Source organism: Bos grunniens, chromosome 28 (genome assembly GCF_055505025.1).
Source record: "Bos grunniens cultivar Pamir isolate PY7600 chromosome 28, Bosgru_T2T1.0, whole genome shotgun sequence".
In the NCBI taxonomy this organism is placed as follows: Eukaryota; Metazoa; Chordata; class Mammalia; order Artiodactyla; family Bovidae; genus Bos; species Bos grunniens.
The window spans coordinates 23,893,755-23,915,022 of NC_141192.1; the positions used below are offsets into that span (position 1 = coordinate 23,893,755).

At 38.1% G+C, this 21,268-nt stretch overlaps 1 protein-coding gene across 10 annotated transcripts in view; it reads left to right on the forward strand.

Moving 5' to 3' along the window:
- The window catches only part of CTNNA3 (catenin alpha 3), a 1,912,303-nt gene that overhangs the window by 1,844,351 nt on the left and 46,684 nt on the right, over nt 1-21,268 (forward strand). For all 10 annotated transcript variants that reach the window (XM_086381634.1, XM_086381633.1, XM_086381642.1 and 7 more), the window contains one exon: nt 7,804-7,938. In XM_086381634.1, coding sequence (XP_086237760.1) covers nt 7,804-7,938 — 135 coding nt within the window. The remainder of the gene's footprint in view (nt 1-7,803; nt 7,939-21,268) is intronic.

The window sequence follows — 21,268 nt, forward strand, 5'->3', positions numbered from 1 at the left end:
TTAATAAAATGTCTAGGTTAGTCATTGCTTTTCTCCCAAGGAGCAAGAGTCTTTTAATTTCATGGCTGCAGTTACCATCCCCAATGATTTTGGAACAACCTCCAAAAGAGTCTGTCACTATTTCCACTGTTTCCCCATCTATCAGCCATGAAGTAATGGGACCAGATGCCATGATCTTAATTTTCTAAATGTTGAGTTTTAAGCCAACTTTTTCACTCTCCTCTTTTACTTTCATCAAGGGGCTCTCTAGTTCTTCTTCACTTTCTGCCATAAGGGTGGTGTCATCTGGATACATGAGGTTATTGATATTTCTCCCAGAAGTCTTCATTCCAGCTTGTGCTTCCTCCAGCCCAGTGTTTCTCAAGAAATACTCTGCATACAAGTTAAATAAACAGGGTGACAATATGTCACCTGTCATGAGAGCCTTGACAAAGGAACCTTGACAAACTCCTTTCACTATTTGGAACCAGTCTGTTGTTGCATGTCCAGTTCTAACTGCTGCTTCTTGACCTGCATGCAGATTTCTCAGGACACAGGTCAGGTTGTCTGGTATTCCCATCTCTTTCAGAATTTTCCACAGTTTATTGTGATCCAAACAGTCAGGGGCTTTGGCATAGTCAATAAAGCAGACATAGATGTTTTTCCGAAACTCTCTCACTTTTTGGATGATCCAACAGATGTTGGCAATTTGATCTCTGGTTCCTCTGCCTTTTCTAAAACCAGCTTGAACATCAGGAAATTCATGTTTCATTTACTGTTGAAGTCTGGCTTGGAGAATTTTGAGCATTTCTTTGCTAGCGTGTGAGATGAGTGCAATTGTGCAGTAGTTTGAGTATTCTTTGGCATTTCTTTTCTTTGGGATTGGAATGAAAACTGACCTTTTCCAGTCCTGTGGCCACTGCTGAGTTTTCCAAATTTGTTGGCATATTGAGTGCAACACATTCACAGCATCATTTTGGGGGTTTGAAACAGCTCAGCCTGAATTCTATCACTTCCACTAGCTCTGTTCGTAGTGATGCTTCCTAAGGCCCACTTGACTTTGCATTCCAGGATGTCTGGCTCTAGGTGACTAATAACAGTATCGTGATTATCTGTGTTGTGAAGATCTTTTTTGTATAGTTCTTCTGTGTATTCTTGCCACCTCTTCTTAGTATTTTCTGCTTCTGTTAGGTCCATACCGTTTCTGTCCTTTATTGTGCCCATCTTTGCATGAAAAGTTCCCTTAGTATCTCTAATGTCCTTGAAGAGATCTCTAGTCTTTCCCATTCTATTGTTTTCCTCTATTTCTTTGTATTGGTCACTGAGGAAGGCTTTCATATATCTCCTTGCTATTCTTTGGAACTTTGCATTCAAATGGGTATATCTTTCCTTTTCTCCTTTACCTTTCACTTCTCTTCTTTTCTCGCTATTTTTAAGGCCTATTTAGACAAGCATTTTGCCTTTTTGCATTTTTTGTATTACTTAGCTAACAAAGGTTCATCTAGCCAAGGCTAGAGAGTTGGACTATAAAGAATGTTGAATACCGAAGAATTGATGCTTTTGAACTGTGGTTTGGAGAAGACTCTTAGGTCCCTTGGACCACAAGGAGATCCAACCAGTCCATCCTAAAGGAAATCAGTCCTGGATATTCATTGGAAGGACTGATGTTGAAGCTGATATTCCAATACTTTGGCCACCTAATGTGAAGTACTGACTCGTTTGAAAAGACGCTGATGCTGGGAAAGATTGAAGGTAGGAGGAGGAGGGGACAACAGAGGATGAGATGGTTGGATGGTATCACCAACAATGGACATGAGTTTGAGTAAATTCTATTAGTGATGGACAGGGAGGCCTGGCTTGCTGCTGTCCATGGAATCGCAAAGATCTGGACATGACTGAACTGAACTGAACTCTCCATCTTTGGCTCCAAAGAACATAGTCAGTCTGACTTCAGTATTGACCATCTGGTGATGTCCATGTGTAGAATTTTCACTTGTGTTATTGGAAGATGGTGCTTGCTATGATCAGTGCCTTCTCTTGGCAAAACTCTGTTAGCCTTTACCCTGCTTCATTATGTACACCAGGGCCAAATTTGCCCATTACTCCATGTATTTTTTGACTTCCTACTTTGCATTCCAGTGCCCTATAATGAAAAGGACATCTTTTTTGGGTGTTAGTTCTAGAAGGTCTTGTAGGTCTTCATAGAACCATTCAACTTCAGCTTCTTCAACTTTATTGTCAGGGCATAGACTTGGATTACTTTGATACTGAATGGTTTACCTTAGAAACAAACAGAGACCATTCTCTTGTTTTTGAGATTGCATCCAAGTACTGTATTTCAAACTCTTGTTGACTATGATGGCTACTCCATTTATTCTAAAGGATCCTTGCCTATAGTAGTAGATATAATGGTCATCTGAGTTAAATTCACCCATTCCAGTCCATTTTAGTTTGCTGATTCCTAAAATGTTCATGTTCACTCTTGCCATCACCTGTTTGACCACTTCCAGTTTGCCTTGATTCATGTACCTAACATTCCAGATTCCTGGAGTAACAGGCAAATTTGGCCTTGGAATACAGAATGAAGCAGGGCAAAGTCTAATAGAGTTTTGCCAAGTAAATGCACTGGTCATAACAAACACCCTCTTCCAACAACACAAGAGAAGGCTCTATATATGGACATCACCAGATGGTCAACACCGAAATCAGATTGATTATATTCTTTGCAGCCAAAGATGGAGAAGCTCTGTATGGTCAGCAAAAACAAGACCAGGAGCTGACTGTGGCTCAGACCATGAACACCTTATTGCCAAATTCAGACTTAAATTGAAGAAAGTAGGGAAAACCACTAGGCCATTCAGGTATGACCTAAATCAAATCCCTTATGATTATACAGTGGAAGTGAGAAATAGATTTAAGGGCCTAGATCTGATAGAAAGAGTGCCTGATGAACTATGGAATGAGGTTCATGTCATTGTACATGAAACAGGGATCAAGACCATTTCCATAGAAAAGAAAGGCAAAAAAGCAAAATGGCTGTCTGGGGAGGCCTTACAAATAGCTGTGAAAAGAAGAGAAGTGAAAAGCAAAGGAGAAAAGGAAAGGTATAAATATCTGAATGCAGAGTTCCAAAGAATAGCAAGAAGAGATAAGAAAGCCTTCTTTAGCGATCAATGCAAAGAAATAGAGGAAAACAACAGAATGGGAAAGATTAGGGATCTCTTCAAGAAAATCAGAGATACCAAAGGAACATTTCATGCAAAGATGAGCTCGATAAAGGACAGAAATGGTATGGACCTAACAGAAGCAGACGATATTAAGAAGAGATGGCAAGAATACACAGAAGAACTGTACAAAAAAGATCTTCATGACCCAGATAATCACGATGGTGTGATCACTCACCTAGAGCCAGACATCCTGGAATGTGAAGTCAAGTGGGCCTTAGAAAGCATCACCACAATCAAAGCTAGTGGAGGTCATGGAATTCCAGTTGAGCTATTCCAAATCCTGAAAGATGATGCTGTGAAAGTGCTGCACTCAATATGCCAGCAAATTTGGAAAACTCAGCAGTGGTCACAGGACTGGAAAAGGTCAGTTTTCATTCCAATCCCAAAGAAAGGCAATGCCAAAGAATGCTCAAACTACTGCACAATTGCACTCATCTCACATGCTGGTAAAGTAATGCCCAAAATTCTCCAAGCCAGGCTTCAGCAATATGTGAACCGTGAACTTCCTGATGTTCAAGCTGGTTTTAGAAAAGGCAGAGGAACCAGAGATCAAATTGCCAACATCTACTGGATCATGGAAAAAGCAAGAAAGTTCCAGAAAACATCTATTTCTGCTTTATTGACTACGCCAAAGCCTTTGACTGTGTGGATCACAATAAACTGTGGAAAATTCTGAAAGAGATGGGAATACCAGACCACCTGACTTGCCTCTTGAGAAATTTGTATGCAGGTCAGGAAGAAACAGTTAGAACTGGACATGGAATGGATGGACTGGTTCCAAATAGGAAAAGGAGTATGTCAAGGCTGTATATTGTCACCCTGTTTATTTAACTTATATGCAGAGTACCTCATGAGAAACGCTGGACTGGAAGAAACACAAGCTGGAATCAAGATTGCCGGGAGAAATATCAATAACCTCAGATATGCAGATAACACCACCCTTATGGCAGAAAGTGAAGAGGAACTCAAAAGCCTCTTGATGAAAGTGAAAGAGGAGAGTGAAAAAGTTGGCTTAAAGCTCAACATCCAGGAAATGAAGGTCATGGCATCTGATCCCACCACTTCATGGGAAATAGATGGGGAAACAGTGGAAACTGTGTCAGACTTTATTTTTCTGGGCTCCCAAATCACTACAGATGGTGACTGCAGCCATGAAATTAAAAGACGCTTACTCCTTGGAAGGAAAGTTATGACCAGCCTAGATAGGATATTCAAAAGCAGAGACATTACTTTGCCAACAAAGATTCGTCTAGTCAAGGCTATGGTTTTTCCTGTGGTCATGTATAGATGTGAGATTTGAACTGTGAAGAAGCCTGAGCGCTGAAGAATTGATGCTTTTGAACTGTGGTGTTGGAGAAGACTCTTGAGAGTCCCTTGGACTGCAAGGAGATCCAACCAGTCCATTCTGAAGGAGATCAGTCGTGGGATTTCTTTGGAAGGAATGATGCTAAAGCTGAAACTCCAGTACTTTGGCCACCTCATGTGAAGAGTTGACTCATTGGAAAAGACTCTGATGCTGGGAGGGATTGGGGGCAGGAGGAGAAGGGGATGACAGAGGATGAGATGGCTGGATGGCATCACTGACTCGGTGGACATTAGTCTGAGTGAACGCTGGGAGTTGGTGATGGACAGGGAGTCCTGGCGTGCTGTGATTCATGGGGTCGCAAAGAGTCGGACATGACTGAGCAACTGATCTGATCTGATCTGATGCAATATTGCTCTTTACAGCAATGGACTTTACTTCCATCACTGGTCATATCCACAGCTGGGTGTTGTTTTTGCTTTGACTCCATCTCTTAATTATTTCTGTAACTATTTCTCCACTCTTTTCCAGTAGCATATTTTCACCTGGGAAATTCATCTTTCAGTGTCCTATCTTTTTGCCTTTTCATACTGTTCATGGGATTCTCAAGGCAAGAATACTGAAATGGTTTGCCATTCCCTTCTCCAGTGGACCATATTTTGTCAGAATTCTCCACCATGACCTGTCTGTCTTGGGTGGCCCTACATGGCATGGCTCATAGTTTCACTGAGTTAGGCAAGGTGTGGTCTATGTGATCAGATTGGTTGGTTTTCTGTAATTGTTCTTTTCAGTTTGTCTGGTCTCTGATGGAGAAGGATAGGAGGCTTATGGAGGCTTCCTGATGGGAGAGTCTGACTAAGGGTGAAGTGGGTCTTATTCTGACGGGCAGGGCCATGCTCAGTAAATCTTTAATCCAATTTTCTGTTGAAGGGCAGGGCTGTGTTCCCTCCCTGTTATTTGACCTGAGGCCAGACTACAGTGGGGATAATGAAGAGAATGGTGACCCCTTTCAAAAGGTCCCATGCATGCACTGCTACACCTATGGTGTATGTGGCCCTACATCCAACCACTGCTGACCCCACCTCTGCCGGAGACTCCTGGACACTCAGGGGCAAGTCTGGGTCAGACTCTTGTGGGGTCACTGCTCTTTTCTCCTGGGTCCTGGTGAGCACAAAATTCTGTTTGTTTACTTGCTCCTTTTTTGAGTGTGAAGTTGCTTCAGTCTTGCTCCTGACTCTTTGCCCCGCTATGGACTGTAGCCTGCCAGGCTCCTCTGTCAATGGGATTCTACAGGCAAGGATACTGGAGTGGGTAGCCATTTCCTTCTCCAGAGGATCTTCCTGATACAGGGATTGAACCCCTGTCTCTTGTGGTTCCTGCATCGCAGGCAGATTCTTTACTGCCGAGCCACCCGGGAAGCCCTTAGAACTTGAGAAACACCCTTAATTCAAGTTTTCTCTATCATCTTATCTGATTGTGTCTCTGACTGGGTACCATGTACACATAAATTCACTCATCTGTCCATTCCTTTCTAAATATTGATAGTATTTCTACAGTAGAATTTATAACTTTGCTATCTCTGTTGAATAACTTTCACTTAAAGGGCATATGTTCTCATCTTGTCAACATATTTTGGAGCTATGTAGACTAGTCTATTTAGCAAATATAAAAGAGAATAAAATTCTCAGAAATGTTTCTTTAAGACTCTAGCTTATGAATTACTATGGAAAAGCAGAAATGCTGTCCTGTCTTTCATTTTACTTTTCAGTTTTTATTTTTGGTTATTAGATTTAAAACTATTTCAGTAATAACATTTTATTGTTATAGAAGTAATATGTTTTAAGGGCTTCCCTGGTGGCTCAATCAGTAAAGAATCTGCCTGCAGTGCAGGAGACTTGAGTTCAATCCCTAGGTTGGGAAAATCCCCTGGAGAAAGGAATAGCAACGCACTCCAGTATTCTTTCCTGGAGAATTCCATGGACAGAGGAGGCTACAGTCTATGGGGTCACAAAGAGTTTCACATGACTGAGTGACTAGCATCAATATATTTTAAGACTATAATATTAAGATATGTAAAATATGAAAAAAGTGAAAAATACTGGTACCATTTTTATTTACCATTTTCACATTCACATATTTATTTTACACTTTGTTTTAAACACAAATATAAAAACAGTTTTTAAACAGTTTGATTAACGCATCATGTGAAATTTTAAATACTGAACTTTTTCACTTTCCAAAAATATTTTCCTTTGAAAATATTATTTTTGAGACTATATAATATCACACTATATAGCTATGTATCCTAATTTAATCTTTTCACTATTATAGGGCATTTAGTTCCAAATTTTGCTATTGTAAGTAATGCTGTAGTGAATATCTTTGCATATAAATTACTGTTCGTATTTCCATATCCTTATGAATATGTATTATATTTAAAGTGAAATTAAGTTATTGGGGATTTTAAAAAATCTGTTCTAATTGTATAGGAGAAAGAACACAAAGATTAAATACTGACCACAGATATTTATCGTGTTGTGATTAAGCTCTGCTCCAGGAAATTCCTTACAGAAGATAAAATAATGTAGGAGACTGTTTTGGGTAAAGTAATACATCTCTAAAACATGTATGCTGCCTGATCCTTGTCTCCAAGTAGATCCATAGCTGTTAGCTACTACAGAAATTATTTCTTTGGTCTAAGACCATTAGAACATTAAATTCTGAAAGTAACAGGACATTACAGATGTGTTTTAATGCCCATATAAATATTAATTACACAGGACAGACAATGCAGAGCTATGAGTCCCAAGGAGTATTCTGATAGCAACTTTAGAAGAAAGGAATCATTGCATTTTAAATACTTCTTTAGATTTACCTAAAAATGAACTGTAAAAGCTTCTAACATTACGATAAATTAAAGGCAGTTATTTTTATGTACCATTTCATGTCTATTTCTTCTATCTATGCTGAAGTAGAGGAGGGCATGGCAACCCAGTCTAGCATTCTTGCTTGGAGAATTCTATGGACAGAGGAGCCTGCAGGCTACAGTCCATGGGGTCACAAAGAGTCGGACACGAGTGAAGTGACTTAGAATGCTGAAGTAATTAAGGTTGGAACATGAATAAACTCTGCTAATGGGGAAAGCATATCAAAATCTACATGGGTTTGGTCTAAGTAATGGGACTCAATGAAAATAAAGTTGGGGCCTTAAAGGTACTTGTAGTCTCAGTGTTTACTCGCTTTGCATTAATTCTTTGTTTTGATATTTTCACTTAATCTCTCATACATATTTAGTGCCCGGATCCATCGTGCAAACAGGACTTGTTGGCCTACCTGGAACAGATTAAGTTCTACTCTCACCAGCTGAAGATCTGCAGTCAAGTTAAAGCTGAGATTCAGAACCTGGGGGGAGAGCTTATCATGTCAGCGGTGAGTGCTACGCCACACTTACACATCACATGTGGAAGATGCTTGAAACAGCAGCTACAACCCACCTTACCCCACCAATTCTTATAGGGTCATGTAGGTTAGAAGAAATTCAACAAGTATATATAAAACTTCATGAAACTGGAATAGCAAGAAATCATGTCAGATTTCTTAAAGAAATGTTAAGTCAGTACAGCTTCTCTTTATTTACTTCAAAGATTTTAGAATGAATCAGGTTCTGGAAGCCACTTGAGTAAGGATTGAATGTTAATTTAGAGCATGGTATCTAGATTTCAGAAAGTATACAGATGCAACTCTGAATTGAATCCTTTAATTTTTATAAAAAAATAAGTGCCTGTGGAATTGCAGACCCATGAAATAATTGCTTTCTCACTGTTAAGTAATATTCATTTCCCATCATTCATTTTTTTTCTATTTTATTTTATTTTATTTTTAATTTTATTTTATTTTTAAACTTTACATAATTGTATTAGTTTTGCCAAATATCAAAATGAATCCGCCACAGGTATACATGTGTTCCCCATCCTGAACCCTCCTCCCTCCTCCTCCCCATACCATCCCTCTGGGTCATCCCAGTGCACTAGCCCCAAGCATCCAGTATCGTGCATTGAACCTGGACTGGCAACTTTTTTATATCATAGAAATTCAGGTCTTGAAACTGTTATCTCCATATGTAATTGTGACACCGGAGTATGGTAGAACATGAATAGATTTAGAGAAACTTTCATAGATTACTTGGTGAACCTGAGTTTCAAACTGCTCTAAAATGACCATGGTCGAAATAATGTCTACCTTTTCTACTCATCTTTTAATAACGGTAGATCATTTTTTTTGAGTGAGGATGGTAATAAAATAACATTTGATATCTATATTCGATTCAGTTATCAGTGACTTTGAGAAGGACATGGACCAAGATTATAAATTTAAGTTAAAGCAAAACATCATAAACCTTCTAGGAAATTAAATTCATGAGGACAGATTTTTAAAAATTATAACAGCATAAATATAAATATGTACATCTAGGAGCTCTCTAGCCTGACTTTGGACTTTCCCCCAATGAGCTAACATTTTGTTTTTAAATGTTTATTTATTTGGCTGCACCGGGTCCTAGTTGCAGCAGGTGGGATTTTTAGGTGTGGCATACAGACTCTTAGCTGCGGCACGTGGGGTCTAGTTCCTTGACCAGGTATCAAACCCAATAGGAGTGTGGAGTCTTAGCCATTGGACCACCAGGTAAGTTCCTAAATTAACAACAACAACAAAAAAGAACATAGCTGCAAAAACAAAAGCAAAGGTAATTCTCTGGTGGTCCAGCAGTGAGGACTTTGTGCTTTCAGTGCCCAAGGCCCAGGTTCAATACCTGATCAAGGAACTAAAATGGTGCAAGTACAATGCCCCACTTGAAACAAAGTTCATTAGGTTTATATTAATGAATACCAGAACTGCAGTTTACCTTCAAATGTCTATGCAGCCTCTGTTCATGTGGACATGCTTAAATCTTTGATAAACTGAAGACCAAAAATCACAAGTGAATATATTTGGAAATTATGTCTAAGGAATTATTAGAGATAAAAATTTAATTTCCTTGATATTCAAATTTTGCAAGAACAGTAACACCAACCAACATAGCCTGTGTTATATTGGTACTTTGTCACTCTTCAAAGGAAAATGCATTTTAAGTAGTCACTGTCTGCAGGCTTAGTTGCTTCAGTCATATCTGACTCTTTGCGACCCCATGGACTATAGTCCCCCAGGTTCCTCTGTCCATGGGATTCTCCAGTTAAGAATACTTGAGTGGGTTGTTGCCATTTCTCACTGTCTGTCAACACAGAAATGTGTGTTTATGAATACATGCATGACTATATATATGTATGTATACAAACAGTGTGTGTATACGTATACACATAAAAATGTATTTTTATTTTGGATTACTAGGCACTCAGTCTTCATTTTCTCACTTAATATTATAGTACTTAAAATGTGTAAAAAGTATATTTTAGACCCAAGCCTGTCTTCTGTTTACTTTTCTCAATTTCATACACTCACCATTATTCACAAGGTCTAAATACATATGAAATTTATTTTCCAATTATATATGTATTTCTTCATGTTGTCTAAAGCTAAGATTTCAAAAATGCTGACAGAAGTTCAGCTTATACATTATGTTAAAATGTATTACCATTAATTGTTCCTCCAAATATAATTTCCTCCAGATGTACAAATTGAGTTGGTATCCTTCCTGTTTGGTGATTCAAATTCATGAACTTTGTATATTTTACAGATAGATTAAGCATGAGTCATTTAGAATCATGATTTGAAACTTAAAAGCTGAGTCATTATATAAAATGAGGAATAGCATTGCAAATGCAATTCTATTTTGTCTTCATTGCACCCAAAATTTTCCGTTAGAAAAAGTAAATCTGAAGAAAGGGAGCATGTCATGCACCTTTTTACATGTTTTACTGCCATCTGCTTGCAGGTCGATTCTGGAAAGCTTTTAAAATTCCTTTAATTTGTGTATGCCAAAGCCCAATTGCTTTATTTTCTCAGTGACCCTGAGTTCTCATCTTGTCTTCTTTCTTCTTTAAATTGAGCAGTCCTAATCTAAGTCATTGTTTTTCTTTGAGGTCTTTTTTTTTTTTTTTTTTGAGGTCTTTTGAAAGGAAATAAGCATGACTCTAAGGCAGGGAAACCCATTAAAAATTACAGAAATTTGGTATTCAAATCTATACCCTTCAAAGTTTGCATTCCAAAATCAGATTTATGAAACATTACTTTTAACAAATATATTTGGTTAAAAAGTGTATTACTGGAGTATATAGAATATATTTCTGGAATGAATGCACAGTGTATTCTGGATCTGGAGTATTAGTCTAGGATAAAAAAAGTAAGTTAATAACATAAAGAATTTGAAATCATTCTCATAATAGTCTATTTAATTAAATTTGTTTTCTAATGATTCTTATGTGTATTTCAAGCATTTATCCTGAAGTTGTGCACTTCATTTCTAAGGACACCAAAGTGTAGTTTGTCCAAAACCCCAACAATGAATTGAGCATCTTCTCAGTACTAGGCATCTGAGAACATCGCGAGATGCGAAGATGAATATATCATTCCTCCTTCAAGATGATCAAACATGTGCAAAATTGAAGTACATAGTGAAAGTAGCTCAGTCGTGTCCGACTCTTTGCGACCCCAAGGACTACAATCCATGTAATTCTCTAAGCCAGAATACTTGAGTAGGCAGCCTTTCCCTTTTCCAGGGGCTCTTGCCAACCCAGGGATTGAACCCAGGTCTCCTGTATTGTAAGCAGAGTCTTTACCAGCTGAGCCACAAGGGAAGCCCAAGAATACTGCAGTCGGAGTAGCCTATCATTTTCCAGTGGATCTTCCGACCCAGGAATTGAACCGGGGTCTCCAGCACTGCAGGCAGATTCTTTACCGACTGAGCTATCAGGGAATATAAGATACATCTAAATATACAAAGATGTAACACACCATATGATGGTTAAATACACAGAAGCACATGGTAAGAGGTGAAGGAATAATTAATTCCACTGATGAGATGAGTGAAAAAGAAACAGCTCCAAAAAGTGGTTCAACTCTAATTTGATCCTTCATTAGTAAAAAGCAAAAGAAACAGGCAAAAAATAAACCAACTGTATATTTATGAGGAAAGGAGAGGACAAGGATTTGAGGTAGATAGAACAGCTGAAGTATAAAGATACAAATAGGGAAAGATGAGGTTTTACGTGGAAATAGCAAACAATCTAAACTGATTGGAAACAATTGTACTTGGTATTGTTGGCATATGTTATGAGGGATGGGAAATAGAAGAGGAGCTTTAAAAGAAACTGAGGCTGTTTCAGGATTACTAATAGCATTTTAACTTTATTGTGTAGGCAACTGAGAGTAATTGAAAAAGTTGAAGTTTGAGATTGATATAAACAAATACATGTATTATTTGAAGCTACCTTTTCAAAGAATAATCCCTAACCTTTTATTTTCCATTAAAGTATAGCTGATTTACAATATTATATTCATTTCAGGTATATAACATTGTGGTTCAATGTTCTTTTAGATTATACTCTAAAGTTTTTATAGAGTAATAGTTACATTTCCATGTGCTGCAAAATAATTCTTGCATTTTTTCAACTGAAGCATAGTTGATTTATAATTTTGTACTAATTTACACCATACAAAAGTGTAAATTACTCATTGGAAAAGACTCTAATACTGGGAGGGATTGGGGGCAGGAGGAGAAGGGGACGACAGAGGATGAGATGGCTGGATGGCATCACCGACTCGATAGACATGAGTTTGAGTGAACTCTGGGAGATGGTGATGGACAGGGAGGCCTGGCATGCTGCGATTCATGGATCGCAAAGACTCGGACATGACTGAGCAACTGAACTGACTGACTGACACTGTACAACTAAGTGACTCAATGAAATAGTGCTTCAGTGAACATTGGGGTGCACGTGTTTTGAGTTTCAGTTTTGTCCAGGTATATGGCCAGTAATAGAATTACTGGATCATAAGGTACTTCTGTTTTTAGTTTTCTGAAGAACCGCCAAACTGTTTTCCATAGTGACTATACCAGTTTATATTCCCACCAACAATGTAGAAGGGTTGCCTTTTCTCCATACCCTCTCCAGCATTGGTATTTGTAGACTTCTTAATAAAGTGTCATTAAGTGTCATTCTAATCTAAATGTCTAAGTGTCAGGTGGTACCTTGTAGTTTTGACTTGCATTTCTCTCATAATTAGTGACATTGAGCATTTCTTCATGGGCCTACTGTCCATCTTGGGAGAAGGCAATGGCACCCCACTCCAGTACTCTCGCCTGGAAAATCCTATGGACGGAGGAGCCTGGTGGGCTGCAGTCCATGGGGTCGCGAAGAGTTGGACACAACTGAGCAACTTCACTTTCACTTTCCACTTTCATGCCTTGGAGTAGGAAACGGCAACCCACTCCAGTGTTCTTGCCTGGAGAATCTCAGGGACGGGGGAACCTGATGGGCTGCCTTCTATGGGGTTGCATAGAGTCGGACACAACTGAAGCAACTCAGCAACAGCAGCAGCAACTGTCCATCTTTGTGTCTTCTTTGCAGAAATGTGTTTTAGGTCTTCTGCTCATTTTTTGATTAGGTTGTTTGTTTTTATGTTCTATGAGCTGTTTGTATATTTTGGAAATTAAACAATTTTGGTTTCATCATTAGCAAATATTTTCTCCCATTCCATAGGTTGTCTTTTTTATCATTTCCTTTGCTGTACAAAATCTTGTACGTTTGATTAGGTCCCATTTGTTTATTTTTGGTTTCATTTCTATTACCCTGGGAAGCTTCTTGAATTTTATTAATTTTATACATAGTAATTTGTACCTCTTAACGCCTTACCCCCATCTTGCTCCTACCCCCATCACTCTCCCCAGTGGTAACCTCTAGTTTGGTCTCTATATCTACAAGTCTATTTCTTTATGCTATATTTATTCTTTTTTTTTTTTTAGATTCTACACATAAGTAATAGCATACAGTATTTGCCTTCTCTATCTGACTTATTTCACTAAGTATAATACCCTTCTTGGTCCTTTCATGTTTTTGCAAATGACAGAATTTCATTATTTTGTACTGATGAGTAATATTCCTGTGTGTGTGTGTGCTTCTCTGTGTGTGTATGCTACATCTTTATTCTGATAGGGTGGTGATAGATGGAAAGATGAGGAACTGGAAGAGAGAAGATTATTTAGATTTTTAAAAATACTTCAAGATCATTAACAGTGAGAACTTGAATTAAGGCAATATTAGTGAGAGTGGAGAAAATTTTTCCTTACAAGAAAAAATTCTGAGGCAGAAAGCATTAGAATCAGTAATCTACTGAGTATCAAGGATGAAGTAGGAAGAATTAAGACTTACCCCCCAATCTTTTAAGATTTGGTAGTTTTCTTAGTTAAAAGTGTCATCATTAGCCAAAAACTATATATAGAAAAAAGAGCAGACCAGGAAGGGTAAGACAGCTCATTCAGTCTTTAGTCATAAGTGACTTAGTCATAAGTGAGTAAGAGGTATCAGAAGAGAAAAGTCTAGGAGAAGTTGGGCGTATGGTTCTGGAACTGAGGAGAGAGGTATGAAGGATAAATCAGTCAGTGGAAGTATGCGAAAGACCAAACATAGCTGAGACAAAGATCCAGAAAGAATGTTTTTCCTCAACATGTGATTCTGGTGTGCCTGTATCAGATACAGAGATTTGGTTGTGGCAGTTTAAAGGATTTGGGATTTTACTATCTCCATTAAAAAAAAATAATCAGAATGGGCAGTCCCAAATGTTAATTTCAGAGTCATCAGGGAATTGAGCATTTATGTCTTTCCACTTTATTATACTTGGCTTCTGGCTTTCATTTTTATAAGAATCAAAATATGCCTTCTCTAACTCTAGCTATGGCATTTATATTCCAGACAGTAAAAATGAAGAGAAACAGAAGTAAACATTCCTTACATCTGTTTTTTTAAGTCTCTTCCAAATGCCTTCTCTTACATATTATTGGCAAAACTTTAGTTATATGGCTATGTGGAACTGCAGAGGACACTGCAAATTGTAAAATCTGTTTGTTTCTGTGTGTTTTAATCTAGGCACTTCGCTTCCTCCAACTAAATCAGAGTTTTGTTTCTATGCCAAGAAAACAGATATTGAGTGACAACTACCAATTATATACCATACCCTGTGTGATGACCAAAATCACAGCAATGCTCTTATATTTTCTAATTACCTGTTTTTAATATAATTTCTCCTTTAAAGTCCATAAATGTTTTTCAATGCTTGATGATACAGTGGTCAATGTCTACCAACACAGAAAATTCAAGTTAACTGAACCTTAAAGTGCATACTGGCTTTCATATTTCTAAGATATCTTTTCTTTTCTAAAACAGATGCAATAAGACAAAAGCAAAACTTAGGCCATAGTGGACTGAATACTGAATATGCAGTGAGAGAGAAAAGATGGTAACTTATACTAGGTTTTCCCGCAGTGTTTGAGATAATAATCAGATATACTACCTGATGTATGCTAGACATTGTTCTGCCAGAGCTGAGCTTCAGGACATTGCGTGGCTTATGGAAACTGACAGCTTCATTTTATCCTTCAGTCACATGCAAATGAAGCCAGTGTGGCCTTCCTATGGCTATCTTCTTTCACAAAAAATGGGGGAGTATATAAAAGCTTAATTGAAAAAAAAAATGATAGCAAAGCACAATGAAACCATGTAATTAAATGTACTGTTGCAGATCATTTTCTATAGCCTCTTTGACTTATTAATGTACTAATTAGGAATACATTATAAATATAACTCTAAGAAGATTAAAATGTACTTAGGTTACCTAAGGACATTCCCATAAATTCTCCATCAGTTGTTTCTCTAGTGTCCTCAAGCATGGTGCCAAGTGGGGAAGCTGTTTTACTTTGTGAAAGGAGTCTTGCTATAAAGAAATAAATACCTTCATATCCTAGCCCACACATATATGTATGTAAAATTCAAAAGAAAAAGTCTAATGATTAAAATGGTTTTAAATTCTTAAAATTGCCCTTTCTCTAAGTGTTATGCTTCTAGGCTAGCAATTTGTTATATTACCTAGAACTGATTAATTACACAATTACCATGTTTTGTGCATTTCCCTTAATGTGTTTAATTGTGCTGTCTACCCAGAGGCAGGTGTGCCAAAGACACAGTTTTAAAAATTGGATAAATAATAAAACTAATCAGTCAGGGGGGGAAGGTCAGCAAGACGGAAAAATTTGCCAAACAGTAGCAATTTAACTTTAGCTGAAATCAAGGGACAGTGTGCATTCAACTAGGAACGGTAAGGAAGAGCAACAATACATTTATTGACCGAAAGAGCACTAGGGCCTACAGAACCCTGGCAATGAACTACATTCAGAATGACTTAGTAGGTTAATGTGCTTACCATGTTCAGACATTAAGGGAATTAGTTAAGGAGCTTTCTGAACCCACTGCCTTCTTTGGTAGTCATCAAGAAAATTGGAAAAATGAAGAGATTTGGAAAACCAACTGAAGGATTTAGAGATTTTAAAAAGGACTAGGAGATGTATGAAGTGGAATGAGGAGAGACGAAAGAAATGAAGAAGCAGAGAGGTATAAGGAGAAAGGCAAGGAGAAAAAAGTAAAGAGAAGGAAGAAGACACTGCCAATAGATTTGGTGGTTTAGTAACTAAGTCTAAGGCCTAAGGGGAAGCCTCCTAAGGTCTGTTATTTCCATTTGCCTATCTAGCATTAAAAACAAACTGCAAACTCTCAAAATTCCTGAGAGTTAAATCTATTGGTGGGCTTCCCTCGTAGCTCAGTCAGTAAAGTATCTGTCTGCATCGCAGGAGACCTGGATTCAATTCCTGGGTCAGAAAGATCCCCTGGAGGAAATAAATAGCAACCCACTCCAGTATTCTTGCCTGGAGAATTCCATGGACAGAGGAGCCTGGCAGGCTATAGTCCATGGGGTTGCAAGAGTCGAGCACATCTTAGTGACTAAACCACAGCCATCAGTAACTCAAAGGCTGTTTTTTTTGTTTGTTTTTTTTTTTTAATTTTCAGTCATACATATACAAATATATATATATATATTTTTTAAAATCCTTTTCCCATTTAGGTTATTACAGAATATTGAGCCATATTCCCTGCATTATATAGTACGTCCTTATTGGTTATCTATCTTAAATATACCAGTTTTACATGTCAAGGTCTTCCCCGGTAAGGAATTTGCCTACAATGCACAGGAAGCATGGGTTCGATCCCTGGGTTGGGATGATCCCCTGGAGGAGGGCATGACAACCCACTCCAATATTCTTGCCTGGAGAATCCCATGGATAGAGGAGCCTGGTGGGCTCCAGTCCATGGGGTCACAAAGAGTCAGACATAACTGAGGCAACTTAGCACAGCACAGTATAACCTGTCAATCCCAGACTCCCAAAAGAACATATTTTAAAAACTAAAAAGGATATGGGGTTGTTGTTTTCTCTTTTTCTTTCCCCTTGCATTGTAGTAACGTGGACTATGAAATTGTCTTGGTGTTTAGGTGAGCTGATATCAGAATGGGTTAGATTTTCTTGGTTGTATATTTCTTGGTTTGTGTATTCCAAATGCATCCAGATATATGTAATAGCACTTGAAGGAATCTTAGAAATAATCTATTCATGTTATAACTACCTAATTCAAATCAATTTTACAAACTATGAAATAGGTCAAGAACTATCAATGACTTGTCTCAGTGCATGATGGTATCTAACAACAGAGTCAGGACTAGAATCTAACTTATGTTCTTTACTCCATCACTACTGAAAGTAAGCTCTTTAGCATCCCAGGGGGGTCAGTGCCAGAATGACAGGAGGTGGTCTTTGAATACTTAGCTCGGATAGTTGCTGTGGATGTCAAGAGGTAAAGAATAATTTTAACTGAAAGATGTAGAAAACACTGACTACAACAGAGCATTATTTATAAAAATAATAATTTAATGATCCCATATTCTTTAGAAAGCCTAATCAGAACACACTTTTCACCTTCCCCTTTAACATGAGAAGCTAATAGGAGGCAATAGGAAAAGAAATAGAGTGGGGAAAGAAAGAAAAATATGTGATGTGAGAGTCTTTATTGTTAAATTTACCTCTCAGAATTATTTCCATGTTCTTACTGTATGTCAGATAGTTAGATATTATTAAAAAGAAAAATATTTGAAGAATATAAAACAATGGAAAAGACTATTTCTGATTTAGGAAAAAAAATTAGCTTGTTAATTGTTAACAATCCTTAGAGAAGAAGAGAGGGAATTCATTATTTCTCTTTTGTGCTAAACAATCTGAAACACAGAACTTCAAAGAGGTGGGAAGAGAGGACATGAAAATGTGCATGATGGATTTGACAGCTCTACGATGGTGCCAAATTCTCCATTAGACAAAGTGCAGCTGAAGGAAAAGAACAGAACTGGATGCAAACACCCTGATGTTCAGTTCATCCTGAGTTCATCTGCAAACCAAGGAGAAAAAAGTGCAGGAAAAAAAAAAAAGGCGGGGAGAGTGGGGAGAAAAATTCAAGGAGCAAAAGATTCTAGGACAACAAAGTATTGGTGTCAAATCCCATAAAGGCATGGGCAGAAAGAGATAGATGCAAAACTGAAAGAGATATGAAAAAAAAAAAAACACACAAAGCAAAAAACACACAAAGCAGTGTGGATGGCATTTGTGGAAGCGTTCATTTAAGTCTGACTCATCTCATGCTGCATTTGTGCTTATTGTTGTAGATTATGAAGTAGTAGTAGTTATATTCAGAAAATAAAAAGTTCCTGTGAGAATGTGTTTGTGTATATGTGTGCAAAATCAATACAACCCCACAGTTTTCCCTTTTGATTGCTAAAGTCTGAATAATGTTAATACTAATAGTAAATCAATAATTGTTAGTAGTAAATATTACATAGTGACTTCTATGTTTCTGATTATTCTAGGATTTCTCGTTTGGCACTTTCGGCATTTGGGATTTGGGTCTGGATAATTATTTATTCTAGGACTTCCCTGGTGGCTCAGTGGTAAAGAATCTGCCTGCCAATGCAGAAGCCTCGAGTTCAATCACTGGGCTGGAAAGATCCCCTAGATAAGTGGCAACCCACTGCAGTATTCTTGCCTGGAGAATCCCATGGAGAGAGGTGCCCAGCTGGCTACAGTCCATGGCATTGCAAAAGAGTAGGACATGACTAAGCAACTAAGCAACAGCAATTATTTTTTTTCTGGGGGATTGTCCTGTGCATTGTGAAATATTTAGCAATATCCTGGCACTCTGCCCACTAGATGCCAGCACCCACCCTCAACCCCTCAGTCAGTTGTGATAACCAAAAATGTCTTCAGACACTGCCAAATGCAAAATTGTCTCTGGGTGAGGACTATTGGTCTAAGGGAAGGTAAGAATTAAGAGAAAACTGATAGTGTTGCTACTGATGCCATTACTCCTGCTAGGATCCCCTTATGTGGTCATTTTCCCATCTTCCAGCTGCCACAAGTGCTGGCTACTGACAGCTCACAGCTTCTCCCCTCTCTGGATAATCGTTCTCGGCCAAACAGGAATCACTCTGTCTGGGTGGTTATGTACCCCCATGCCTGCATGCCTGGAAGTCCAGAGCCGGTGACTGACTTAAGAGGAAACAAAAGGCCAGGCTCCTCACCTCAAGGTGGAGTCAGTTCTGCTATGCAGTTTCACAGCTCACTATGCAGTCATGCCAAAGCAGGCCTCTGGTTGAGACTAGTCATGTTCTTATTTAGTTCTACCCTCACCCACCCTATTCCTCTTTCTTTCCTACCCTTTTCCTGAAAACAGACCTTCAGTAAACCAAATGCATAAATTCCTTTCAAGCTCTCTCTGTAGGTACCTACTCTGAAGACACATGCTAGCATTGCTGTGTCCTTTACTGTCATTTTCTTTAGAGAAAGAGAAGAGGTGACAGGAGAATTTGCTGAAGACACCACTCTTACTGACACATTTGTATATATTCTCTTATCCTCTCAACAATGCTAAAAGTACACTTGTAAACTTGCAAATGTCACATGGTTAGTAAGTGATGGGAGCGAAAATGTGCATCCAGCCTCAGGTTATAGAGCTCATTGTGTCCCTTTGCACTTGTAAATATAGAATATACATTTATTCTCACTTTGCTGCCCTGAAACAATATGGAGGTCAGTCAACAATCCAAAGTTCTCAAATAATTCAGTTGGAAAGAAAAGACAGGCAAAAAAGAAAAAAAGGTTAATTTTAGGAAATGCTAATTCACATTGTGAATTATATTTGTGAATCCTCATGCTTCAGAAAAACTTTACTTGTTTCATGAATCAAGAAATATATAAGAATTAAATGCTAAAACTTAGATCATAAAGAATATTTTTTAAGAAAACAACAAAAAAGTATATTACCAAGCTTCTGAGGAAATGGCTCTAGTTGAGTATATTAAACTGGAAGTAAATAAGTAACTATATAATATAGTTTTCATTGCTTGATGATAAGCAACATAGAAATTTCTTCAGAGAGATGAAAAAGGCTATCAGGCTTTAAATTTTAAAAAGAAATTTATTGTGCTTGTTCACTATTTGAGTAACAATTGATAACACAATAAATGATGTCCTAACCTAGGGGTCCGTAAAAGACAGACGTTCAAATAGACATTTCTTACATTGACCCTCAAAAAACCTAACTAAACTTCGGTTTAGTCAAAGCTTTTCTGTAGGGAGTTATGAAAATATGATCTAGAAATGCTGCTTTCTGATGATGTAGCTGATGACAAAAACAATGCTCTGACAACCCAAGGACAGCAAGTGCATTAATTATCTCTTTGTAATATTAAATGTTGCAGGAAAGGCTTTGGTCAAGCCCTGGGTCACAGGCAATTCATCGCCAAATATATGCAAAGGCTCTGTGGTTTTTCCAGAAGGACACATATTGTTTAGAAATCACTCATACACTGCAAACTTTAACTATGTTTGTGTATATGTGTGTAAACACACGCATGCTCACATGTATGGTATTGCTAATGACAAAACTGACATCCTTTTGTGAATGTTTTAGGAGATTTACTTATGTTTGCAAGCACATGTAGAATATAAATCCATGCCCCGTCCGCACAAAAATAAATCATTTTTTTTAGTCTTGCCTCAGGTTCTCATCACAGAGCACAGAAAAGAATATCTATAATTGAAAAATAGAAATTTAATGCTTTTCTGGTCAACTGCACTGAGTTAGTCAACTTAAGTTACATTCTCCTGTCATAACAAACACTTCCCAATTCTCAGTGACTTAAAGTGAAGTTTTCACTTCATTCTCACATTTAAGTTTGATTCAAGTTCTTAGAGACCTTTTATTTACATAGTTACTCAGAACAAGGGTTTATGTACTTTCTCAAATCTCACTGTGAAGCCTCCAACATCTCTATCAGTTCAGTTCAGTTCAGTTAGTTCATTCGCTCAGTCGTGCCTGACCCTGCAACCCCATGAATCTCAGCACACCAGGCCTCCCTGTCCATCACCAACTCCCGGAGTTCACCCAGACTCACGTTCATCGAGTCAGTGATGCCATCCAGCCATCTCATCCTCTGTCGTCCCCTTCTCCTCCTGCCCCCAATCCCTCCCAGCATCAGAGTCTTTTCCAATGAGTCCACTCTTCCCATGAGGTGGCCAAAGTACTGGGGTTTCAGCTTTAGCATCATTCCTTCCAAAGAACACCCAGGGCTGATCTCCTTCAGAATGGACTGGTTGGATCTCCTTGCAGTCCAAAGGACT